The following is a 26,541-nucleotide window of genomic DNA, read 5'->3' on the forward strand; positions in this document are numbered from 1 at the left end:
ATGTTGTGCGCACATTTTCAAGGAGATTACAATTTAATGTAAAGTTTATTATATCAATAGTTGTTTAAGTAAAACGCTGCTCAACCCCATGAATAACATTCAACCAATGTGACGGCGTACAGTGGGAAAACACTTTTATGAAATATAATTATCTCTAAGCATATAGGCATCGTGCAACTTGATTTAATTGAGTTTGTGTGGGAGAGTATATTTATTAAAATATAATACATATATATTCAATTAATTAAATGGCTGTGTCATTAAAATGCACTTGTTCTCACCGTTTGTAGTTTGACTCTAGCTCTACCGGTATTGCTGTTCTTGTTGTTGCAGCCAGGCTTTGGTTGTTATGGTTACATGTGATCATAACTAAGACAGGTATAGCTAGATAGTATGTTATGGGAATTTGTGTATTTTACGATGTTTGATTCTTGCTTGGTACTAAATTATAATCTAAACGTGAGCGTTTCTTTTTTTTTAAGGTGCAACATTTGAAAGTTACTGTGGCTTGTTGCTAGCTAACTAGCTAGTTAAGGATGTAGCCTGTTATTTATTCAGCTAGCACTGCAGCACTGTCTAATTATAGACAAATTGTTGACTAATGATAAAAACTGTTCTGTCTAGCAAGCTAGGCTAGCTAGATTAGAATACGGTCTGGTAAATTACAGTAGCAGTTGCTACTACAGCCATGACGTTTGCGTAGCGTTACATTTAGACGTGGAGGTAAACTTTATGGCAAGATGAAGCCTACAGTGGCAGGCTTGTTGTGCAAGATCTTAGATAACATTGTTGTCCTGATTGAAAACAAATATATAGATATTTATGTTGAATATGGACATGTGTTTGTTTATTTCTAGGCTTCATCGACACCAAGAATCTGACCAAAAAGATGCTTCTTAGATGATGAACTGGGAAATTCTACTCTGACCACAAGAAACAACAAAACAAAGCAAACTCGCGGCCATGTCTTACTTAGAGGAGGGAATACCTGATCTCCATCTAAGCATTGACTGTGGTGATAATTCTGTCAGACAACAGACCGGTCACATCCCACCTGAGAATGTTGATCCTATGCAGATAACTGAATATGTGACTTCTGACACACTATATCTAAGTAGAAGAAAATTAAAAGATATTGAGGATAGCATTTTGAAGACCCATATGTTAAAGGTAAACAAACCTACTAATCAATGGTATATGCTTAGGGTCAACTCCTCATATTATGATTTGATTCATACAGTGTTGTCATATCTAACTGCTAACATATTCTCTAAAGAATTTGTATCTCGAAGGTAACCAAATATCCAGTCTTCCGGATTCTCTGTTCACCTGTTTGTCAAATTTGGTGTGGTTAGACCTCAGAAATAACCAAATCACGGCACTTCCTGCGGAAATTGGTCTCCATAGGTAGGTATTCTGTATGTAAAGACATAATGCCTAAACATTGAGGTTCTAGTTCTATTTTATGTAACTCCCATATATTTTCATCTTGTTTCATTCAGGTCTCTGAAAACATTGCTGTTGGAGGGAAATCCAATCAAGGAGCTACCATTAGAATTGGGTGAGTAAACCATCAGTCACCCGATGACCAGCTGGTGATTTCCACTAAACTTGAATTTAGACAACCACACAACATTCCAGCTCTGTCCTTAGGGGGAGTTTAGAATCCATATCCTTTAAAAAATAAATGTTGTGCCTCAAAGGATTTTTTCCACTAGTGTTAAATGTCTCCAAATACATTTGGGGTGTGTTTTTCAGGTACTGTAATCACTCTCAGGGCCCTGAGTCTGAGGCATTGCCCCATTGTTTTCCCACCTCAAGAGATTGTGGAGCAGGGACTTCAGTGCATCCTTCAGTTTCTAAGGGGTGCCATGGTTGTAAGACCAGTCAGTGTGCGGAACCCTCTTCCAGGTGAACAAAAAAATAGTATAGATTTGGCCTGAACTTGAACAATGTAAACCAATAAGTATGTGTATGTATGTGTATGCCCTCTTCGAACACATCCCAGCCATCTGTTCTTTTGCATAAGAAAAGAAGACTGGTCACAAAAATAGCTTCTTGCCCTGGTTCCACTTCAGTGGTGTGACTTCTGTTCCCTTGGAGACGACGTGTGCAGCAGGGCTGACAATTTTTTGTGCAGATCTACTCTGTAAAAATGTTATCCAGATGAAAATGATCGATAATCCGTGGGCCTATAGCGGGTGCTCTCTGTCATCAAACACTGTCTGTAACTAATCATCCTGACCAGCCCAACTCAGCCCCCCAGCAGAAACGCAGCCAAACCTGCACCCTGAACAAAGACTCTGCCTATCTATTTATCTCTTTGTGTGGAATGTTATTAAAGGGGGAGCCAGACTCATTTTCCCAAAGAAAAGATAATACTATCGCAAAGAATATCATGTTGCCATCACAGGGACAGTATGAGCTCATTTAAATGTCATAATTCAGACATCTAAATCTAATTAGAAATGATAACACCTTTAATTTCTTGATCATACTGACATACGTGTTTAATGCATATGTCATTTAATAGCAAGATACATATTCTATATTGTACTGTCTTCAAACTTTGGCGTTTAACATATTTATATTTTATCCTTACACATTCTGTAAATTCTCCTTTGGTTTACCAATGAAATCAGAACTGGTTCACTTCTACACAGAGAGGAGAAGAAAATACACAGGCCTAATATTGCTGTCACAACCATTTTAATGCTAACTTCCTATTTATGCTTGGGCGCCAGACATGCCTCCTGTGGAGAAGCTGCAGTTGGCAGAACTTGTCAAGTCCAGTCTGGACCTGTGTGAGGAGGTGGTGAATGAGGATGAGATGCGCCGGTTCAAGGAACTCAAACAGAAGATGATCCAGATGGACAGGGCTGAGTCTGACTATGGGGCAGCAGCACCACCCCTGGCATGTGTGCCCAGGGCAGCAGAGGGAGAGAAAGGTCACAAGACATACCCTCTGCCTGTTGTCAAAAGGTGAGTGAACCAGATTTGTGCTTTGTGTCCTTTGCAGGAATCAAAGAGACCATCTAATTTGCAGTACATTTAAAGTCCTGATCCCTTTATCCTTGTACTCTCATATCTCCAGGTAAGAGGGGGTACTACTCCTGTACCATTTTACATAGTATTCTGTGTCCTTGATTCAAGTACATGAATTGCACATTCTTATGGTCCCTGGAAGAACCTTGGTGCTGCTGTCTCTAGTTATACAACAGGACTGTATACTGTCCTTCGTTGTGTGAAGTCCCACAGGCAATCTGCTAGGCAATCTGTTCTTCTGAGAGCTGCAAATACAAACATTTCTTTCAATTTATTTGTCAGAAACAAAGATATTACCAAAGCGGGCATATTTCCCGAGCACCCTCCATTTGACACGCAGTACTGGAAGAGGTCAGAGGAGAGAAGACTGGCTGCAATGAAAGAGCTTAAAGAGAAACAAGCCATTTTAGAACAGAGGAGGAAGTAAGTTTTTTTATTGCCAGTTTCTCCAAAGCCCAGTCCTGTAGTGCACCAGAATACAGCCTATAGGTGGTTGTGATCGTTGAGTCACATACATTACTAGTTAGGAAGGGAATAGGTACAATTCCGAAGGTTAGAGAGAATATTCTCTTACAGTGCAGTTTCAGAAAGCAGGGGTGTATTGTGTCAAATTGGCAAATGATTAAGTGCCAGAAAGTGAGGGATCAATTTATCATGTACATGTCTGTAAAACGCATAGCCAATGCCAATAAGGGGTATGTAAATAAATGATGAAGCATGTAGTTTAGCTTGTGCTACCCCAACTCCTACCCACCCCTAACCTAAATGAGTTACAACTCACTGAAGATCAGTATTCATAGGCAACTTGATTTTACACTGTGCTCCCCCCATCCCCCTACACACAGACACACTCTTTATTTTCTCCTCAGAGACCAAGAGCTCCTGCGGGAATGGCGCACTCACGCAAAAACGATGCAGGAAAGGAAAATCTTGGAGCACAAGCAGGCAAGGCTTGAGAGACAAAGAAAAGAAGAGGTAGGCTTGCAGAATGTGGAACCCATTCTTTTGTTTAGATTCCAAAGTTCCCTTTTTAACCACGAGAAGGCAGCATAGTACAGTTTAGAAAGGGTATTTTTTTCTTGTGAAATAATGACAAATGTACTTAGGTAGTAGAGTAACTAGAGAGACTAACCAGGAATCCCTTCTTCCATTGCTTCCGAGCAGACGTTGAAAACCCTTGTGTCAGGCTCAGACACTAAGCTGAGGCTCACGCGCTCTGAAACAGCCACAGACCTAGCTAGCAACAGAAACTTGTATCTCCAGTGTGCAGAGTCAGTCGTCCTACAGTCAGACGGCCCTATAGAGGCCCCACCACAGTTGGTAAACACACAAAGGACACTGGCTAGCACACACATAAGAGACACGTTGGCTACACAGGCAAACCAGATCATACACAGATACACAGACACTGTTTTGTTATCACTGTTCAAGTACACCTGACAATACTAGGTTCAATGTCACCTCATGGGTACAACAGATGCAGTGTGTACACTGAATTTGAGGACGTTCATATGACACATAATAACCTTTCAGCCTTTTTAGCGGTACATTACAAGGTTTAAACATGTTTCTTTACTAAAGCTTCTTTTACATGTCACAGGTTTCACAGAAAGCTCCATATGCCACAGATTCTCTCGTTCATGACAGTGTTGAAGTCAATCCTGGAAACACCCAACAGAGACAACAGAACCAGAGGTCTCAGAAGGAGGCTGAGGAGACCAGGTATGGCATTGTGTAATCCATCAAATCTTTGAATCTGCAATGCTAGTTGTTTATTCTCAAACTGACCTACAGCAATCACTAACAGAAGCCATGTGAATCATTAAGGGGTGTCTGAATCTTTCAATGGAAACATCTAGTGGAATAGAGTATTACAGTTGGAAGATGTAAAATAACCTCATCCTTTTGAGAATGTCACTGTTAATGCACAGTAAAATGCATACATTTACTCCAGTATAGTGTGTTCAAACTTAAACGTAGTCACACAGTACCATGTCAAGAGTCTGTACTCTAGGTTAGTAACGTTACACAAACAAAGATGCACGCTGTGAAAAACAAACTAAAGAGAAACACGAGATAACACCTCGTCTTGTGTGATTGGTGTTTCCCGGACAAATGACCCCCGTGACCCTAGAGCGGCACGAGACCGGGAGCTGGAGCACCGAATCCGAATTCATGTTCAGATGATGCAGGAAAGACGCAGGAGGCCCAGGGGCACAGTGGAAGAAGAGACAGCAGCTGCCAGGCTTGACATGGAGGAGGTCTGTTACATGACATCACACAACCAGTCAATCATTTCATCACACTGATTGAAAGAGACACACTGGCCTCAGGAATAAGAGTGTGGCTTTGGTGTTCCCTTTCGTGTGGATGTCTTCTTTCTCTTAATTCTATCATAGGCCAAGAAGTTGCAGGAGGAACTTGTTGCAAGGAAACAAGAGAAAGACCTGGAGTATAGATTCATTGCATATACTGGGGAGAGCTCACCAAGATGACATGACAAGTGCAGTTTTGATGTGCTGCCTTAACAAATGTGTTGCTTCCATGTTGGTTTTATAAAACGGATACACTACGATACTGTTTACTCACTCAATTGTATTCATCAAACATATAGTATCTTCTATTTTTGGACCACTGTGTAATGTGTCCACAGTGTGGTGCTGTAACACTCTGCTGTTCTTTGCTGTCTATCACTGCTACCATTATCTTAATCTGCCACTTCCCATACAATACCCTCAAACTGCCCTTGGCCTCTATCATTAATAATTAAGAGAATTTAGTATTTTCCATGCAGTCAATTAATAACTCACAACTAACACAAATGTCTTTCTTTATACCTATACACTGGTCACAACACAAGTCTTATCAGATCTTCAGTCATTGGCTCATTCCTATAAAATACTTAGTGTCTTCACTACCACACAGTTAAACAGTAAATATACTGAAATTCACAAAGCCAGGGGGAGAAATACAGAATAGAAGACACGTTAAATTGGATTTTCATGTGAAAATTGATCTTTAAAATGTGTTGTAAATGAACATAAAATGCAAAAAAAAACATGTTCAAGGTATAATTCTGATGGTATGGGGTAATGTACCCTATTACAAATGGGACAATAAGGTTGACTGGATAAGATGTATTCTGAGAATCATTCACTGATAGGACTCCTTGTGTTCCGTTTATGAAACAGTAAATAAACTGGGGTCCATCAATGTTCTTTAAGGTATAATCTCAAATCAAACAGGGATAATCTTAAAAGGTTTTGCTCCTCTGACTGTGATGTCACTAGTGGCAGAACTGTTGTAATTGACTTGGTGAGGGAGATGGCGTCATTTCGTGCCCTGGTGTAGCCTCCCGTGCTCGAAAGTAGAAGGGAGTAGGATCTTTGGCCGACGCGATCGTGGCTCCTGCAGCCGCGATCGAGCACCGCCAAGCCGGACACCTCACCCAAGAAAATATGGAGGCTGTGGCCGAGGAGCTGCTGGCCGGCTCTCGGGTACCTGTCACTATCGATCAAATAGTTAACGATACACTAGTGGTGACGCTTACCTATCGGGAAAGGAGCTACACGGGAATATTACTCGATTGCAAGAAGAAGTAAGTTGTATTTCCTCGAATTATTTGTCATTTGTATTTAAACGTAATTAGCTAATTGGTAGCTAACTTGCTAACCTTAGCAGGGTATTTTAGCATGCTAACAAGATAGCTACCAATACTGGTCATACAAAGAGTTCAAGGTTTCAAAGCTAGCTAGCCTAGCTAGCCTGCTCCCTAGTCAGCTGACTTACAGTAACTAGCTAACACATCCACGTCCTCTTATTACCTAGAGTCAGTAACATGAGGGTCAAGGCAAGTTTAGCATCATGTCCATAGCATAGCATATGATCCGTAATTAATGGAAAAGATATGACATGCATGCATCTCATTGTTAGCCAGCTTACTTTAACTAGCCAAATTCAGGCCTGCTAACGTAGATAGCTATGCAGCTACCTACAGTTGAGCTAGTAAGGCCTTGCTGTAACACCCTATCCCAATGTATTTATCAAAATACTTTTACTATGAACTGCTCATATGTTCATTTGATTCTGGCTAAAATGCTTTCAGAAGTGATGAGCCATATCACATATACGTAATTCCTTTTGTCTTAGTCTAAATATAATCTCTTATACAAGTCACATTTTAAAACAATAGGCTAGATGCAGTGTCTATTTCACTGCAGAAAAGATTTATAGACATTCTTCAGTTGGAATGCAGAAGGAGCACAAAAAATGAGTTTAGATTCACAGTAAGGCTACCCAAGCTACCTACTTTGTACTTAACAAAGAGAATGCTCTTGTCAGTTTAAAAAAGTAGCCATGTCATAGGCCATGTTTAACAATGTAGGAGTGTAAAGGGCCTGCCAATTTACTGTATGGTACATGTGTGAGGCCTATATACTGTAGTATGTGTGTGTATGATTGTGTGTAATAGGGTAGGCTATACAGGTCAGGCTGTACAGTCACTTGTAGTTATTGAGTAGACTAGGCATCAGAATCGTTCCAGATATCCATTTTAGTATTCTTTTACACTTTTTAGTGTAATATCTTGTATTGGGAATAGCCCCCTCCGCACACAGTTACTCATACTAAAAGGTAAAAATAGGCTGTTCTATTCAGGATGACTAGTATTGTCATTATGAGTGCTTGTTCCTGGAAAAGCATTTCCCTTCATTGTTTTTGATTTAGTTCCTTGTCAACATCTATCACTGTCAAATCCTCTTATCAAATGGTCTTGTCGGGGTGAAAAACTATGTTCTTGTACTCTGCCTGGGCTGGAACACTGCCCTCTCTTACTTACATGGCCTGTGCTCTGTGCCTTAGCAAGGAGGCCCTATGTCGATCTCCTAAGCACAGGTAGCGCAGTCTTGCAGAGCCTTTTATTGAAAGGTGCCCGCCTGCCAATTGGGGCTCATGGGGAAACGCCTTTTGGGCATCTCAAATTTGCCTTAATTAATGATCTGATGATGAACGCACACAGCACACAGGGATGTGGAAAAACAAATGGAGTCTCCTGGCTCTCTGACTCCTAGTCTCGAGTGATTCATGAGATTGTTTTTGTTCAGTCAGATAGAGGGGGGCTCCTGGGCATCCTGTAGTCTCTTTGTCTGCCGTCTCTGACAGAGCTTAAGCAGCACGGCCATGTTACTGCTGCTGCTGCTGCCTGCCTGCTGCCAAAGGCTCCTCGGAGGCAACAAATCTGCAGTTCCCACCGCTAGGTGCAGTTTAAAATGCATTTAAGCAGCTGTTTTTGGTCAACACAGGACAGACAATGGCTTGCTTGGTGTCTTTTTGCTCTCCGTCCCAACCCCCCATTCTTATGAAACTTAAAAGTACAAGGCAGTGAATGAGAGCTGTAGATAAGGCAGACATAGGCTACTGTACACAGTTAAAACAACTGTAAAATCACTGTTAAACTGAAGAATGTAGAACATTCCTGATGACTGATCCATCCGCTGGAATGTTTTTGTGTGGTTGGTCTTCTGTTTGGCCTTCCATAAGGAACTTTATTTTGGGTGTAATATCAAAGAATTGATGTGGCATGCACTCATTTATTTTTCTTGTGGGTTTTCTTCATCTAGAACCGGACTGTTCTGTCTACCAGATGTCATGACCAAGCCAGTACAATACCCTTTACTAAAACCTGCTTGTGAAATCCCAGAGGTCCTGAGTGAGGGGCCCATTACAAGGCCTCTGAGCCAGGCTTCATTTAGACCAAAGGATGATGAAAACACGCTCCCAGAGCCTGAACCATCTATTGACCCTTTACCTGCCCCCTTGCCCACACCTGTGCCCGCTGGGCAGGCTCCCTACCCTCCTTATTTTGAAGGAGCCCCCTTCCCACATCCCATATGGGTGCGTCACAGCTATGGTCAATGGGTACCTCAGCCACCGCCTCGACCAATCAAGCGGAAGAAGAGACGGACGCGTGAGCCAGGCCGCATGACAATGAGCACGATACGTCTCCGGCCCCGGCAGGTGCTGTGTGAGAAGTGTAAAAACACACTAAACAGTGACGAGGACAGCAAAGACGGCCTGACCACCACCAAAGCCTCCAGGAAAGAGAATGCGCCACAGAGCGACGAGGATGTCAAGGATGGGCCAACCAAGGTGTCCAGGAAAGAGGACATGGATGCAGCCAAGGAGGCCAAAAGGCGAGAGAATGGCCCTGGATATGACAGCAAGCGGCTCAGGAAGGACAAAAGGGAGGAGGAAGTGAAATTCCCTGGTGGCGACATGATCCCCCACAGCCCTGTCATAAAGATTTCCTACAGCACTCCGCAGGGCAAGGGAAAAGTCATGAAGATCCCGTCACGGGTTCATGGCTCGGTCAAGCCGTTTTGTCCCAAGCAACTGCTACACAATGGCCTGGGAGAGAGCTGCAAGTCCTTGTCAGAACCCACCAAGGAGCAGCAGCACATCTTAGATGCCACAAGAACAGGTCTGACCGTCTCCATTCCCAAACTAAAGCTCACCAGACCTTTTACCACCGTGGGCCAGGACCTCCCGTCCCCTAAGATCCTCCTGCGGCCACGGGTGGACGGAGAGCACAGCCTGATGGTGTACGAGGCTGAGCTAGTCGGTGCGCCACCGAGAAAGAGCCCCCAGGTACAGGAACCTTGCCCGCCCCACTCTCAGGATTCTGAGGAGAAGAACTCAGTGGAGTTGTGGTCAGGGAGCTCAGGGGAGGAGGCTGACCGTGGCCACAGTGACCTCACCCTTCTCATCAACTTCCGCAAGCGCAAGGCCGACTCCTCCAGCCTATCGGTGTGCAGCAGCGACAGCTTGGACGAATCCAAATCCGTCAGCTCGGATGGCACCTCCCCCGAGCTGTGCGACCTCGCGCCCGGCGAAGACATCTCGGTGTCCTCCTCGTCCGCCGCGCCGTCCTCGGCGCGAGCCGACAGCAAGACTGTGCCGCCTCTTACCGTGCGCCTGCACACGCGCAGCATGACCAAGTGTGTAACGGAGGAGGGCCACGCGGTCGCGGTGGGCGACATCGTGTGGGGGAAGATCCACGGGTTCCCCTGGTGGCCAGCCAGGGTTCTTAGCATCAGCGGCAGTCGCAGGGAGGAGACGGCCAGCTGTGAGGCCCAGTGGCCTGAAGCGAAGGTCGCCTGGTTTGGCTCACCCACCACCTCCCAGCTGTCTGTGGCCAAACTTTCGCCCTTCAGGGAGTTTTTCAGGTCGCGCTTCAACCGCAAGAAGAAAGGGATGTACCGGCGAGCCATCCTGGAAGCTGCCAAGGCTGTGGGCCACATGAGCCCTGAGATCACCTCTCTACTGGCCCACTGCGAAACGTAGGTGAGTCCACCACACTACACTGACCAGCCCTGCCTGTAGAAAATGTTTCACAAGTTTAAATAGAACTTCACATTTGCTTTGACTAAATGTCTTTTTATGTTGTGTAGGAAATTTGACTACAAAAAAAAGTTTCTCAGTTTCTGAATTATATTGTAGATTCTATAGTAAATGTTGTTGGGTAATGTTCAACAACACAATCAAATACCCGATGACCAGATCAGATTAGCCCCACTTCTACTGTTGAACATTATGTCTAATGCCAGTACTGTATGTAGGTATTTAGATAGGATACCCCAAGCACAATACTGATTTCCTTTATTTGAGAGTGTAGACTAGGCTGCAGGCTAGCCTATATGTTGCCTAGCAACAGGTCTTTAACAAACACTGAGGTTAAATATTGTCTAATTGATATGAGACAGACAGGCCTGTCCCACACTCTGTTGAATCTTCTTACGGTCCAGCTATAAGAAGGTAGACTACACCTAGTCTGGGTTCAATTGAGCTCAGACTGTTGAGATTTGAGAATAGCCTATGGTTGGTGTTATTTTTCCAGCGCTTATGATGGAAAAAGCTTTTTCCATCATGCTGCCTGGAGGTTCACACACTCATGGCTAAAATGAATTTCCACTCAAGTGTAACTTCTCAAAGTTAAGATAACTACTGGAGAAAAAAAAGTTCTATATTTTGAATTCATGTTCTTTATATAAAATGAATCAGTGTATGGTCCGTGTTCCTTTTCACAAGAAACATTTCAACCTTTACACTCACTTTCATGACTTACTTTACTTTCTCTCTCTTTTCTCTGTAGGAGCTAAGGGCTGAAAAACGGTCTCAGAGGTTTTCCTGAACTCTTTGTCCAGCCCAAAAGAGCCTACGAATTGTTGCCACGGTCACTATTTATACATCATTTTACACACATGGCTGGAGGGAAATGGCGGCCAAGGTATAGCGTTGGCCTAGATAAGGGAGCAAGAAGGACAGTTTGAGGCATCTTATGAACTATTCAGAACAATTTCTCTTTTTGTTTTAGATTTAATCATATGACAATAGATCTAAATAGAAACACTACAAAAACCCGAATGTATTTATTATCCGTGACAATTTATTATTCATTATGATTTAAGTCCACCTCTCCACAATCCTGCAAAAATATCTACTCAGCTGCTCTTGCGGAGGGTCCTCTTTACCAGTTAGTGGTGACACTGATCAAATTGCCCAAGTAAAGGACTTTTTGTCCCACTCCCATTTTCATCAGAAGTTCCTCCCCTTCAGTGAACCAACCAGTAAGTGGCTCTACTGATGATAAAGTCTTATTCTAGATCTGAAAATGTGAAACTGTTCCATTAAATGATGGTACTGTCTGAGTACAGTACATTCCAGCTCTTCTACTATCACGTGTTTCAATCCTCATAGCCTTCAGGTGTCCCTAGACGGATATGTTGATGTATTTATTACTGACCTCTGTCCTCCATGCATGTTTTTCTCTCTTCCATTTCATTTCAGGTTTAGTTAGAAGACTAGTGGGTTGGAGAAAAATCCCCCCTCCCGCTGCTCTCCGAGTTATTTTCTACTTATCTTTATTTAATGTGTCATGTTAAGAAAATGCACTTTATCTGTACCTTGGTGGCCTGCTGTAAGCTCACTTGTTCAAACACTAACTGGAGATACAGCACTGATAGGCAGTGGAAGAGTTTGTATGTCTCATGGTTGACTATCCATGGCCTTTGGAGATAAAATATCTTATATAATTTTTTTTCCCTTATTTGGGGATGGTGGAGAACCTTTCAGGGGTGGTTGTGTGCACTGTATTCTCATATTTGATTTGGGTGTGTCTTTGTATGTATGTTATCTCAGTCCACCCTCACACACTACAGTCCACTGTCCACTGGATCAAATTAAATGGACAAATAATTACATCCCCCATGCATTCTCTCAATTAAAGCTTTATAATAACTGAAATGCTGTAAGAATACTGTGAATTCAGCTGCTGAGTGTGCAGATGGCGGAGATGGGGGTAGACTGCTTTGTGATTTGCCACCGTGGCTACAGGTTGCAGACTGCTGTTACAGAGCTAGCAGTAGAGACAAAATCTTCAGGATTGACCTTTAGTGACCTTTGGGTTGAAAGAAGTGCTGTTGGGAGGGGGTTGGACTGCGCCGAGGAAAACCATTGGTAGCCTTTAGCACACTGCAGATTGCACACATTCAAGTCTCTGTTGCCATTCTGTACCCCTCCCCTGAAATGAACGTCCTCACTCACTCGCATGGATTCAATTAAAAGCGTCAGATTGGTGTAAACATAAAATGGCTGTGTTTTCCATATTGCTTACACCAATCCAAGGTTTTTATGGCTACGAAACCAATCATAAATCCTCTTCCGTCTGTGTTTGCCCCCTGATTTGTGCTTTAAACTTCAGGAGGACTTATGAAATGAGAGAGACCCTTTTTGTTGCTAGGTTCCATATGAGAGAATAACTCCCATGGATGAGCAAACCGACTGTCTGCTATTGTTGTCCATGTTGGTCAATGTTAATGGCTTTTTTTTTTTTTTTTTGTGTACTGTACATAAAATAAAATATACAAGCATTGTCTGTGTTGCTGCCTGCCGTTTTATTCTAGATAATAATCCGGATGGGAAAAACTGTTAATCGTACGTTGAACAGAGGTATGTATGCATGCAAGAGGAAGTTATGTTCCCCCTCTCAGCCTGTATCATACTGTCCATTGTGTTAGAGCTCTAATAACGACTTGTCCTTTACTTTCACCTCAATCACATGATAGCAGCCCTCTCATTACTTAGTCTGCATGCTCTTGTTTCACAATGTTGTGCAACAAGAGTAGGGGTGAGGGGGGCTCTTGCACTTGAATTAGCATTTTTCTTATCAAATGATGTTCAGTTTTCTGTGATCTGCCCTACGTAATAGACACTAACCTCCCACTAACCCGATAATAGAGCTTGCTCTTTGCTGTTGTTGAGTTCCGTACATTTAACATGTTAATTTATGAGCTATGTGTCAGATATAGTAGCCTATGAATATCTTTCTTACATAACCTGGGGGGCAGCACATCCTCAAGGCAAGGCTGGGTCCATGTCCCGATCAGATCATCTTACAATGTGCGTCAGCCCCAGGTTGATCCTCCCCTACCCCCTTGTCGTGGTCTCTGGACTGAGATTTTTCAAAGTTCTCATTCCAAACTGTTTCCTTTGGCTCTAAAAGTGTCTAAATATGTTGGATCATTACCAGAGGAAGATATCTTGAGACCATGGGCTGTTGAGTCGTTTCGCTTCAGAGGAAAGTTCTTATGCCGAAATCTGTTTTGACCACCATGGCAAATGCAGCCATCTGTAGGCTCTTTTCATGCTGTTCCTGTAAGTGAAATGCTGACCAGCATGGCCAGAGATGTAGCTCATGCAGTGGTTGTTGCCTAACAACCACCCCCTCTGTGCATGTAGGTGAGTGAAAGGAATGCAGGTATGCAGCATTTTCAAAACCCAGCTATGGGGGTTTGAAACAGAGGGGAAAGTGCACACATGCACATAGAGTACTGTAACGTCTCAAACAAAAGGAACGTTGTATCTAGGATACCTACAGGAGGGTGGCAGAACTAATGACCAATGGGTAATGCTTTGTCACACAAGAGGCAACCTCCACTTAAGCCAGGTCAACATGTAGGGCTGTGACCCTCTCTGCAAGACACATCACAGTAAACAAACACTGGCACAGCCCCACTCAGCGTCTTGTTTTTCATGACATCTTGAATAGAATTGTCTCGTTATTATACATAAACCATACAGTTGTGGGGGAAACGATTGTAGAAGGGCAGCTTTTAATGGTGATCTCATTATTTGTCTGCAGGTGCAGTTACTAATGGGTTAACACAAGGGCAGCACCTCTTGTGGTTCTCCAGCCAAAGGGAAGAGGAAATAGCCCAATTACATCTGGGTCGTTAAATCAAAAACCCCTGTCTGCATGTCCCGACCTGCTTCCCTGGAGTAAAGGAACAAACGTCCCACTGTTGATATAAAAACACACAGGCCTACACACAACAAACACTATCTGGTTCATGTTAATCCCCATGCTTCCTGAAATTGAGTTTAGCCACTCATCCAAATGGGCTTTACATGTCCACGCTTCCTTAAGTCACACAGATGCACGCACAAAGCACACAGGTCTCACATGCACTTCGGGGATCACTTCATGACACACAAAGCACGCGTACACACACCCACACACTGCCAAAATTACGGTCTGCCGTAAACTCTGTATTCATTTGCAGCTTGCAGAGAAGCACTGTTCTTCATGGATCAGTGCTACGTAAAACTGGGACAAAAAGGGAGGCACATGGCGGTAGGATGCTGTGTGCAATTACTGCTAATGATATGCCTCCTAGCAAGCTGTGGCCATAATTAACTTGGGATGAAGCCTGGCCTGTGAGCACCGGAGGAGTTGCTGGAGCAAACAAGACTGCCTGCCTTCTGTACTAATGCTGGGAACAAAACCTGCCACAACACCCTTCTAATCTCTTGTTTCAAAAACGTTGCATCCATGTTGGGTGGTCTATTGTCAACGAATAATCTTCTATTAATGGTTGTCTATATGAGTATCTGTCTGTCTAGGGGCTTTGTTTAGGAAGATATATGATTACAACACTGGATCGCACTAGAGTTTACAATGTGTATGTTTAAAAACAGTGCATCTTCTGGAAACCAGTCTACTTTTTAATCCTACTGTAATACCGTTTTCAAGCTGTATGTTATGAAGTCGTTCTGAGTATTCTGGAAGGCTATACCTTCTGCTTCTCTGAATTTTTCTCAGCAGTCCCACCTGTTCCAAGTACGGCAGTTACCAGAGAAAATATCTAGCTACACAGACTATTACTGATCTGCATGCCCAGGGCCAGGAGCAGATCTGTGCTGTGTCCCTTTCTTTGTCCTTGAAGCTTCAGTCCTTGCTTTTGTGGTTTGTATTGATGGGTTAAGTTTGCTGGTCTGTTTTTACCTATTCAATATTGATTCAGGGTTTAAATGAAATAATTGATTTAGGGATTTAAATTCCTCTTATTTAAATTCTCAGGAGTTAGGCAGTTTTGGGCCAATAACTGGAATGATTCATGACTATGGATTTTACTTTATGCAGTCTGAAAATGTGCCAGCTTTGCTTGAGAACTGCTTAACATTTGAAAGAAATGATTTCACCATTGACCCTCATCAAATGTGTCACACATTTTAGCCATTTGTAAACTCTCACTGTGTGTGTTGTTGCTTAAGCTGCTGTTTTACTGCATTTCCCACATTGTCGAAATGTCATCATAGGAAGACCAGCTGTGATTGTCTGAGAAATTCAGGCGTCCCTGTCCTCGGCCCCAAATGCCAACACCTCACCTTCAGGGAGGGTCATGTGACCTTCAGTAAACATGCTCTGTGGGCTTGATGACAGGAAGTATCTATGGGCCAGAGACCCCCTTGGTGTGTGTTTGTGCATCACATTCATGTCAGCTGCTGTGCCTTACAATGTCCCCCTCACACACACACACACACACACTGACACAGCTCTGCTTAGACTGCTCAAATATTAACATAAGCAGACAGACTGAGTAGACAGGCAGGTTTCACAGACAAGGCCATCTTTAATCTAGGCACATTGGGTCAGTCAAGTCCACACAGTTTATGGCAGTGTAAGTGAAGACACCATCTTCCAGAAGGGGATCCAAGAGATGGACCCAGATCTGCTCTACTCCTGGGCCTGAGTTCCAATCCTGGGTAGGGGTTGCCTTCCATGTCCCCTATCTCAGCAGTCAGCATGCCACAGCCCCAGGCAGGCAGGCAGGCCTCCCCCAGCATCTGCCAGTGAGATGCAGAGACAGAGGGAGGGAGGTAGAGTCGCCCTGCCCCCACCACTGCCAGCTTGTCTTCTCTCCTCACTCTGGGGGATGGGCATTCTTCAGGATGAAACAAAACACTGTTGGACTGAGAAGATCTTCTTGTACTTTAAGTTGATTATTCCACATTTTCACCTGCTTGTTTTGTGTTAACTGCGGTACACGTTAGACAAATGCACTGCTCATCAAAACCCAGTATGTTACAGTATCATTGAACGTCTTCAACCTCACTCTCTCGCATGCCTTTTTCATAATCCTCCCATCTCTTATCTTTCTCCGTCTGTCATTTAGTATCCCCTTTTCTTTCTACCTTGTTGTCTCCAGGGGAGACATTCTATGGAGGTTTAGACAAGGCGTGTTGGGTTGCCTTTGTCATCAAGTTAGATAGTCACAACCAAACATAGTCATTGTGTGTTTCATCCAGGGCTTTTATTTGATGTCTTCCACTTGCTAACATAGTAATGCTAATTCTCAATGGAAAAGGTCAAATGTATCAGTGTATTTTTGCTGAGATCTAAGAGTTATGAGACAGAAGCAGTATTTTACTTTGAAAAGACACAGGAAATTCAATTAACTGATCATTCAAATCAACACTTTAACTAAGAGGCAGTGTGTCATATCCCACTCACAGCATTTCTTCACAATTAATCAGTATTGGCTTTCTAGTCCAGTATTATACTTTAATCCAGGCTGCTTTGTGTATTTACTGTGTATACAGTACGGACTGATGAATGCGTACAAACATATATCTGTCTTGCTCTTGAAATCAGCTGTCCTGTTTTTAAAGATCTACGTATTTCTCTCAGCATGTCTTCTCTTGTTCCTCTGGCACTGCTGGGGTTGAGATATGGGTGTGGTTGGATGAGAATTCTCCAGGAACCGGATATCCAGCATTAAAGCACATCCACCACACCCTGTCCACACAACCACTCCTCAAGGTGTGGTTAGATTAGAATACATATGTATTATCAAAGTACAGTAGTTACACAAATAGCCTAACTCAGTATGCATTTGGACAAAATGAAGCACAGACTATTGTTGTTTTTGAACATGAAAATGCAGGGAAAGAGTTTGTATTCATGCATTAGCCATGAAGCTTCATAGACAATAGGCAAAGGCCCTTGGTTTGCTCTCCAATTATCATGCTTTATTCATGTATGTAAAGTGCTTCAGTAAAACATTGTACTGTTGTAATCATCCTTTTAACTCTTATGTCACGTCTGTTGCAAAGTTAATTATATTTCATTTGACTTCTGAACCATTCAGATAAATCTCAGGAGGGCTTTAACAGGATTGTAACCGCTTCACACACACACAGGCCAGGGGTGTGATCCTGGGGTGTGCAGGGGACGCCTGGCTTGTTGTCAACTCAGGGAGAGCTAATATGTAACCTTTCCCACCATCTGTCATCTCTCTCTCTCTTTCTCTCTCTCTTTCTCTCTGTCTCTCTTTGTCCCTATCCTTCTCTCTCTCTCTCTCTCTCTCTCTTTCTTTACCTGTATCTCTATATTTCCCAATTTTTTTCTCTATCTTTCTAAATGTATGTGCTACAGTCCCACAAAGTACACAGTTGGTCTCATGCAGGCGTCACATATTGAAGCTCTTGCAGTTATCCCACAGTCCATCTGCAATGTTCCCCTCTGGCTCTTATCTGTGCATTAGCATTGACCAAAACTTAGGATCAAACGCTCGTACACAATAGAACAAAGCATTCCAAGGACGTCTCGACATGACTCATGCTGCGTAGTCACAAAAGGCAGCTCTCGCACATCACCGTCTGATACTCTCAGAACAGGAAGCAGTTTCTGGGGGTCTGTGATATGAAATTATACTGCTAGCGACACTAGTATTGACAGTATGGAAAAGATGTGTATTTGGTTGGGATTCAGTCTTAGTCTCCGGGCTACAGGCGATGGGGTAGGGGTGTGGGCTGAGGGGCATCATGATCTTAGTCTCCAGGCTTGCCCACAGCTATAGGGATCCCATCTGTGAACTCTGCCTCCTCACAGTTTGAGCCCACAGGCACCCCCCATGGTACCGCTAATCCCGGACTATTAACATTGCCACGTAACAACAGGCGCTCATTGGAACCCTGTATGGCCTGACAATATCTGGGCCTTGACAAAACTCTCTCTCCTACAAGTGGCCAGTGTAGTGTAATCACCAGCTGTGGTTTGGTGACTAGGGATGGGGAATGGGGAGCGGGGGCAAGGGGGGGGGGGGTCCTGGGAGGGATGGTTTGATGTTGGCAGGATGCAGAGGATTAGAGCCAATCAGAGGCTGTCTGGAACCCCTCATGCTCTGGTCAAATGGTGACACTCACATTTGCATAAGACGTGGTTTTGTGCTACTTATTGCGACAGTTGAATGTACCCATGTGCGTGTATGAGTTTTGAGAGAGAGATAGCTCATAGAGACAGGACAGAAGAGTCCAGAAAAGTCATACTTCTCATACCCTGCCTCATATTTCACATTCCATTGCCATGTATGGCAGATCTACATCAGCTGCACTTCCAGTTGGAAATATCCACTGCTCAGTGGTCTTAGATGAAAAGCGCTTTAAAGTTGTCTTTCTTTCCATGATATTTGACGACAGTTTGTAGGCCTGTGCATCTTTTATCTCCCATACCACTCATTTGCGTTAATAAAGTCTGGCACATGAAAACTGCAGTGGCTTCTCTCTTTTCTCTATTCCCCCTCTTCCTCTCAGCTGTCTGACTCTGGATTCTGGTTGGTGGGCTGTGATTCATAGGAAATGCCAATGTGAGAATTCATGCACACACAGTAATTACACAATGCACACACTTATTACGCATTTTACTTTTTTCATACTGTGGCTAAAGTAATGTTGGTCACCCCATAGTCATGGAATTCCTTTTCATATGTGTCATGTCAAGACTAGAATACACACTGATCCATACTGACTCTTTTTTTCGCTACACAGGGGAATTTGTTGAGACTTCCTTTGATTTTACAGTATATGTGTAAAATGATCAGGCTTCAATGAGACATAGTATGGTAATGATGACTCTATTCCTACAACCTGGATACTTTCTCATCTGGCCGTCATACAGGCCAACACAAACCACAACAAGGCTGGATTCAACAAAGGCTTCTTTGACTTTGTCTTTCTCGGCCCTTTGGAGAAGCTGAGATGAGAGAGAACTGCTCAGAGAGGCCATGCATTTCTCATCCACAGTTCCCCAGGGTGTGGTAAGATCTCAGAGCGAATGACAGGACCCCTGCTCATCTCATCGACAGTTTGACACAGATGACTCAGAGACACGCACACACACACACACACACACACACACACACACACACACACACACACACACACACACACACACACACTGAGAAATGGTAGTGATGTGCATAGATGGAATAAAAGGCTTGCACTGAGAAAAACAACATGAACAGCACACATTTGTCAGAATCCTCATGTGTACATGTGAATGACTCCTTTGAAGCATTGGATTAGATTTGGTCTGAATTCCTGATGGAGATGCTGTTTAATTTAATATAAGTCATTAAAAGCTCCCTGGGCTTCCAGGAATAAGGTGAAATGTAATACTTGAATGTGTAGCCTCTGGGTCCTGTTTTGGGACTCTTTTGTGTGAACCCCCACCACCATCACCACCACCACCTCCCACACACAGCTGTACCAAAGGTGATTCAGGGTGAAACTGTGTTGTTACTGGTTTCTACAGTAATTTGATGGTGTAACATTTAGGAGAACACCTATGAGCCTGTATGAGCCTAGCATTTCTCATACAGTACCTGGCCACCACAATCAATCACCCTTGAGATGGTCAAGAAGGTAGAACCGGATACATGACCACAATAATTACAATAACCCAATAAACTCAATCACAAACCTATGCTACTTGAATAAACCCTATTTCACTGTTTGCCCTTTACTCTGTGTATGTACGTTGGGCAACCTCTGTTGGTTTATAAGTGCAGTCACATATATTACATCCTGGGTAGGTGAAGTAAAAACAACAAAGACAGGCTTGAGTGTGACTCTGGGTTTCCATTTCCCACTTCAATGGGGTTGCCAGGTTTACAGTAAATGATTCCCCATGCAGTTGCTCTCTGTGACATTAATCTAATGGAGTCATGGGTTCACTTTATGTTCATTACATAGAAAGAGAGAGAGAGAGTGAGCCGTGTGAGAGCGAGTGAAGAAGAGAGACTGAAAAAGCAGAAAAGGGACGTGCTTATGAGTTTATGTGTGATGTGTGTGTGTGTGTGTGTGCCCAAGGGTGCATTCCCAGTCTCTGAAACATACCATGAATCAAAAGGACGACAGTAAAAGGACAGGAGTGTCTCTCTCTCTGTGTGTGTGTGTGTTTGTGTAGGTCATTGCTCACAGAAAAATTTTTTGATATTCAGTAAGTCACCAATAGGTACGCAGGGTTGCTGCCCATGTATAAATAGTTTATCTGACCTAGGGTGTGCGAACCAACAGTGAAAAGCTAGACACAGGATGTTACCACTGCAGAAACACAACCCACCACCATTTTGTGAAACTTGTGATTTGGAATGAGGTGTGAGGGGAGTGTACAGTGACTTCTAGCATATTTATTGTCACTGGTGTGAGTATGTGTGTGTTTGTGTGTGTGTGTGACTGCACAGTATGTGACAGATAGACAGAAGACACATCCAGCCTCTGTGTGCTGTTGCACGTCAGTTAGTGACTCATCCCTTAAAGTGAGGCCACATCTGCCCCGCCAGAATGTTGTTTCCCTTCTGCTTACTCTCTCGACTTGTTCTCCTATCACCACAGACAAACAGTATTGATTAAACACATAATAGGAACATCTGATAGGGAACAAAGTATGGTGTGTCGACAAAGTACATTGTTTTACCTCCATCTTGTGTCTCATTAAAATGCAAAAGGTCTATAGGGCAGACAGCGAGCTATGACAACCATCTACCTTTAGCAGTCAGCCAATGGATTTTGATTTAAAACCTTGGTCATCAGACCACTTTGTCATTTAACATCTCTCTGGACAGGAGAAGAGATAGAATTAAAATATAAAGGGTTTGGGGGAGCGGTAATGATGCGGAAATGCCTAAGGGTGGAGGGAGAGGGGTGAATAAAGGGTTGTGAGGTGTGTGTGTGTGTGTGTGGGGGGGGGGTGGGGGGCTGACAGCTGTCACAGAGGGACAAACACCTCCCTCTGGGAGAGTGGACATTCAGAGGATAGGGGCTGGATTGGTCTCCACCAAACAGCTGCCACAGACCCGTCAATCAAAGTGTTATCTAAGCCCACATCTCAACTGGATAATAGGATTTGTCCACTGTTAGAGGAACACATAGCCATCCTCCTGGTATGGTTGGCTGATAAAGACAACACTCTCAATTCCACACTAATGTGACACAGCTGTGCACTGACCAAGTTTGTGAGGTCGTCAACATTTAACTCTGAGGATTGTGTTGGTATCTAAATATTTGCTTGGATACTTGGCATTGATACAATTTGTTAAGTGGCATTACGTTACATTGCTGGATTCATTTTTAGACTTCAGTGATGGACACACATTTGAACAACCTGGTTTCATTGCAAACATTTACAATACCACTGACACAACTATGGATAGCTTGATAGTTGAATAGCTTAATGATTCTGAGATCAATTCACATCAATCTGTTAGATTTTTTGAAAAGAGAAACATTCTCTCAGTCCAAGGGACAGACTGACATCTAGTGGCCAACAAGGAAAAGCAAAGCAATTAAATAGTGTGCAACAGTGCATGTGTCTAAAATGGTATACCTTTCCTTTACTTTAGAATAGTAAAATAAGTCATTTGTGATATCTCAGAAAAGGTCTGGGTTGTTTGAACCCAACATTTTTGATCAAATCAAATTGTGAGAGAGAAGAAAGGAAAATGGCCAGTAGACTCCAGCAGCTGCAAAATGTTTTGTCTATTATTCATTTCTACTTAATTGTCTTGTATTGCTTGGTAAGTGTAGGTACCGGTATGTTAAATATCCCAATTATCACACTGAAGAGCATCACTACCATCTGCTGAAGCATTACGGTTACTAGAAAGATTACATTTGTCAGTGCTTCCTTATCAAATGAAGCTTGGCTAGATCATGTTTAGCTTTAGTTATAGATGCTAAAGTGTTCTTATATTATGGAATGTTCTGTTGATTTGTTAAGTGACTTCATATGTGTGTAATTATTGTTACCAGACCCTGAAAAGCTATTTAATTAAACTAGGATACTTCTGTGGTTACATTGTGTTAGAATGGATACACTGGAGTCTTACAGTTAGCTTGACTCAACGTTATGATTTCTATGTTCCTATGAAGTAAGACTTAAAGCCCAAATCTCTCTCATGAAATGTTTATGCTAGAACGCTTAATGCAAGCCTCAGTCAATGCCTGGGAAGCCAATGTAAATGTTCACGTCACAAGCAGGGTTAGCCAATTATGGGAGGGTCACCTAACCACCTCCACCATGCAGACAAAGCAATAAACAGAGGAAGCCCAGTTTGTTTGAGACAGGGCAGGGTCTGTGACTGACTCAAACCAGCTGCAGCACAAACATCTGTTACTCACCCAGTGGACCAATGCAATTATTTGAAGTCTGGCCGAGCCAGGACACAGGCTGATGTCAATTACGTCTAACTCTGTGGAGAATTTACATAAGGCCTCTGAGAGGAGCACACATAGAGGTCTGTTTCCCAGTTTGGCAGTGGCCGTTACCTAGCTACACAGACCAGTCTTCAACACCTTCAGGAGCTCACAGAAGTTTCCTAAGAGAAGAGGCTAAATCCCCAGGTTTGTGTTTGGAACAAGACTTCTCATTAACAGGACGGTGGAGCCAGAATGAGTCAGGCTGTTTGACATGTTGCCAGTGGTAGTTTCAAACCTTTTCTTAGGGTTGAACTTTTCTTAAAAGGATGAGGACGACAGAATGAATCATTATATTAATCTATGTGAATATGCAGTATGTACCCAGAGTTCATTGCTTGAAATATATCTTGAAACATACATTTACACTGTAGAGCAAGAACAACTTTTAAAAACATTTTCTTCCTGCCAAACTTGACACGCTTGTACGCTTGTACACGGGTCAATATGGATTAATTAAAAAAACGTGTTTCAGCCAGTTCTTGTTGACAGCTACAACATATCACCTCTAGGTGGCACAAAACACAGGGTGTCAGGTGAAAAACATAATTCTTCACATCCACGACCTGTTATGAAACAATGAAACCTGTATTTGATTCTGTTTACTTTGTTATTCTCTTTTTCGTTTCCACATGGAAGGATATAATAGGTTTACAAGGTCAAATGTGTTTGTGTCTTATCTGCAATAGATAATTGAAATGTACTGTTTTCTTTGCAAGGAGGGAATGTAACCTCTACACATGCTTTCACAAAAGATCAATCCATACATGACAATACTAAGATCAATATGGGCAGCTGTCAGTGGAAACAAATCAGTCTAAAATCAAACTCCATCTCACCAGTCAATCCTTCTCAGTTTAAACTGATTTAGGTCACCACCAGCCTCTGTCGCAAAATAACTGACATGAATCCCACAGGTTACACTGCTCCAAATTAACTGGAAAAGAGAGAGTAAATTAGGAGGGGGATATTATCAACCTCTCCCGAGAGGGTCTCCAAAATAGGTCGACCTCACATTGGGTGCCAAGCAAGCCTGAAGAGGGGGCTACCGAAATATGTCAGACATTTAAGGGTACAGCTCAGGAATGGAATACGGACTTGTGATCTGTCTGAGTTGAATCACGAGCAGGGTTAATTGTGACCCCTGGCATGGGATTGTTTTTCATCATTGTTCTTGGTGTGAAAGTAGTGAAATTTGCATGAACAACATAAAGGTTTAGTGAGTGAGTGAGTGAGAGTGAGTGGCAAAGAGAGAAATCAAAAGCGAGAGATAGAAAGAGAGAGAGAAAGAGAGAAAGGGCGGGAGAGAGAGTCACAATAGCGCATTTGGAAGGCATTTTCAGATATTCAAATACATTAGCTGAAAATGCCATGTGGCTGACATGATTATAGCACCCTGCCTTCAAACTGCTCTGGAAAATGTTGGTCTGGTCTCCAAACTGAAACATAAAAAATTAAGGGGAAAACAAACTAGATATCAGGTCAAACAACCTAAACATTGCCCTTTCCACACAAGACTGTCTGCTGTCAAAGCCATAAAAACACTCGAATCACAGCTCCAGAGATGCAATAAAAAGGCTTATTATTTCCAGGTTTTTCTATTTTTAGGTGAGTGAATTTGAGCCGTGGAGGGATAGGGGTCAAAGTTCACATATTTGCTCACAGTCTGGAATTCCTACATCTATTTTTCCATTACCCAGAGTGTAGAAGGAGGGGCTTCTGTCCAGTTTGAGTGTTTTATCAGCAAATGGCCAACACACTCTCACGTACTTAGTTATAAGCACACACACTTGTACACACACACATAAAGCCAACACACACATATATACACAGACACATACACACACAACTCCTGATACCCCTCCCTTCACACTCCTGAGGGATATCCCATCCAGAGCCAACAGTGTAGTATTTACTGCAGCTTATGGAACACATTACCTGGGCTGTTATCATGTTGTGCACAGACACATATTTAAAGTGTTATTTTTAGGAGCATTTCCTCTGGGAACGCTCCTCCTCTTCCCCTCCCCCGTCCGTCTCTCCCCACTCCTCCCCCTGTGTGCTTGAAAACTCAACGGAAAGGGGCAAAGAGATATTTTACCCTTGGAAAAAGACAAGCCATCCTTCTCTGCCAATATACTGTAAATGACAATATACCAGCTTTGTTTTTCCTCTCTCAGTTCTCTCTTTCCATTCATTCTCCCTATTAAGGGAACAGTTAATGGACTCTTTTAACCCCTCCCAAAATAACCTCTAAAATATCAACTCCTTGTCATACAACCACAGCTGCACTGTACTAACTATATTGTGTTAACTCTACTTTATAATAAACATCTGTCAGTCCAATCAAGGACTCAATTCTAGTAGAGTTCAAACAGTTTACTGCCCTGTAAGGGTGCTTGGATTACAGGGAATCATGCAATAACACTCCCTAAGAAAGGCCATTGTTTGAAATGGGATGGTCTGTTCCCCTAAAACTAGTTCTATTTGCACATAACAGCATTGAACAGTAAGAGAAAAGTGCAGTGAGATAATAGAGAGCACCCCCCCCCCCCCCTCCGAACACACACACATACGTATCATGATCACACAGTGCACTGACTGAGCTTGTATTGTGGTATATGGGCCATCTAATGTCTGAGAGAACAATTGTGCATGAACACCTCATGTCTCATTCCAGGAACAACATATGCAAAACAGAAAGAGATTTATTTTGGGGCACTGTCATGACTCAGCAGATGGACTACAGTGAATGGATCTTGGTTTTGCACCCAACACACTTACACACACACACACTTACACACACGCCAGACACAGCTGTGGGTACTTTGAATAACTTGTTATGGCGATAATCTCTTTGCTCTCTTCAGTAAAATGCAATGAGCCATGTCTCTCCCCCACTAGCCCACATCCCCGAGGCCACACTGCAAATGTTGTGGACTGCCACTGTGTTCACCCCCAGGAATCTCATGCTCCCTGTATGGAACAGCAGTCTGTCCACCATACTGTCCATTCTCACATCAGAAAACATCTCTCCTGTAGTGTCATGCGACTGACCTCCTGACCTCATTCCCCTCCAAGTCTCTATTGAGGTAAGAAGGTCCACCCCAAATTAAACTGGATGCACAGAGTCTACGTTTGTAGGAGTGCACCTCAGCTACAGCAAAAGTATGAGGAAATGCATATTTTCAATTAACTGTAGGTTGTTTTGAATGCAATTTCCTTTAATTTCTTGAAGAAATTTGAGTTATGAGTTTAAACCAGCTGTGTAGGAACAGCAGAGACAGAAAAATAACAGCTGAGTTTACACGTGTGGGCCCTACCATCTTAAAACGGCTCATCTTCTGTTCAGAGACAGTTTTATATAGCTGAAACAATTCATGACTCATTTTATTAAGAAGCATGAGTAATAAGAGGTTGATCAGTTGCTGGGCATGCATCTTGCACATTTATACAAGATGAGAGCAATACTATGTATTTTACTTTAAGCAATAACCTAAACACTGACAGCCGACATCACATTGGCTACTATTTGTTTAAACCCATCATTGAAGTAAATGAAGGTGTTAAAGAGAGTCTGGGAATAGGCATAAACCAACTACTACGTAACGCTTCCACACAGCG

At 43.0% G+C, this 26,541-nt stretch overlaps 2 protein-coding genes across 3 annotated transcripts; both read left to right on the forward strand.

Moving 5' to 3' along the window:
- The first annotated feature begins 349 nt into the window (after window positions 1-349).
- On the forward strand, window positions 350-5,605 carry LOC124474047 (leucine-rich repeat-containing protein 27-like). Its single transcript, XM_047029900.1, has 11 exons — window positions 350-459; window positions 858-1,170; window positions 1,277-1,407; window positions 1,503-1,561; window positions 1,759-1,911; window positions 2,745-2,982; window positions 3,328-3,468; window positions 3,915-4,020; window positions 4,646-4,767; window positions 5,180-5,306; window positions 5,445-5,605. Exons 2-11 carry the CDS (start codon window positions 964-966, stop codon window positions 5,538-5,540), a joined length of 1,380 nt encoding a protein of 459 aa, XP_046885856.1. The 5' UTR covers window positions 350-459; window positions 858-963; the 3' UTR covers window positions 5,541-5,605.
- Window positions 5,606-6,339: 734 nt separating this feature from the next.
- Window positions 6,340-12,972, forward strand: pwwp2b (PWWP domain containing 2B). Of its 2 annotated transcripts, none has more exons than XM_047029972.1 (3): window positions 6,340-6,643; window positions 8,664-10,386; window positions 11,195-12,972. In XM_047029972.1, the coding sequence occupies exons 1-2, from the start codon at window positions 6,504-6,506 to the stop codon at window positions 10,384-10,386; spliced, it is 1,863 nt and encodes a 620-aa protein (XP_046885928.1). In that variant the 5' UTR covers window positions 6,340-6,503; the 3' UTR covers window positions 11,195-12,972. The 2 variants fall into 2 exon arrangements, with proteins under 2 accessions (XP_046885928.1, XP_046885927.1); XM_047029971.1 differs by having other exon boundaries at window positions 8,664-10,382.
- The last annotated feature ends 13,569 nt before the right edge of the window (window positions 12,973-26,541 follow it).

Source organism: Hypomesus transpacificus, chromosome 11, assembly GCF_021917145.1.
Source record: "Hypomesus transpacificus isolate Combined female chromosome 11, fHypTra1, whole genome shotgun sequence".
Classification (NCBI taxonomy): Eukaryota; Metazoa; Chordata; class Actinopteri; order Osmeriformes; family Osmeridae; genus Hypomesus; species Hypomesus transpacificus.

Bases quoted from the DNA above. Each gene is read 5' to 3' on its own strand.
- LOC124474047 (XM_047029900.1), top strand. From the start codon at position 964: ATGTCTTACTTAGAGGAGGGAATACCTGATCTCCATCTAAGCATTGAC. The intron at 1,408-1,502 runs GTAGGTATTCTG...TGTTTCATTCAG, and splicing joins GCGGAAATTGGTCTCCATAG to GTCTCTGAAAACATTGCTGT. The intron at 5,307-5,444 runs GTCTGTTACATG...ATTCTATCATAG, and splicing joins CCAGGCTTGACATGGAGGAG to GCCAAGAAGTTGCAGGAGGA.
- pwwp2b (XM_047029971.1), top strand. From the start codon at position 6,504: ATGGAGGCTGTGGCCGAGGAGCTGCTGGCCGGCTCTCGGGTACCTGTC. The intron at 6,644-8,663 runs GTAAGTTGTATT...TTCTTCATCTAG, and splicing joins TTACTCGATTGCAAGAAGAA to AACCGGACTGTTCTGTCTAC.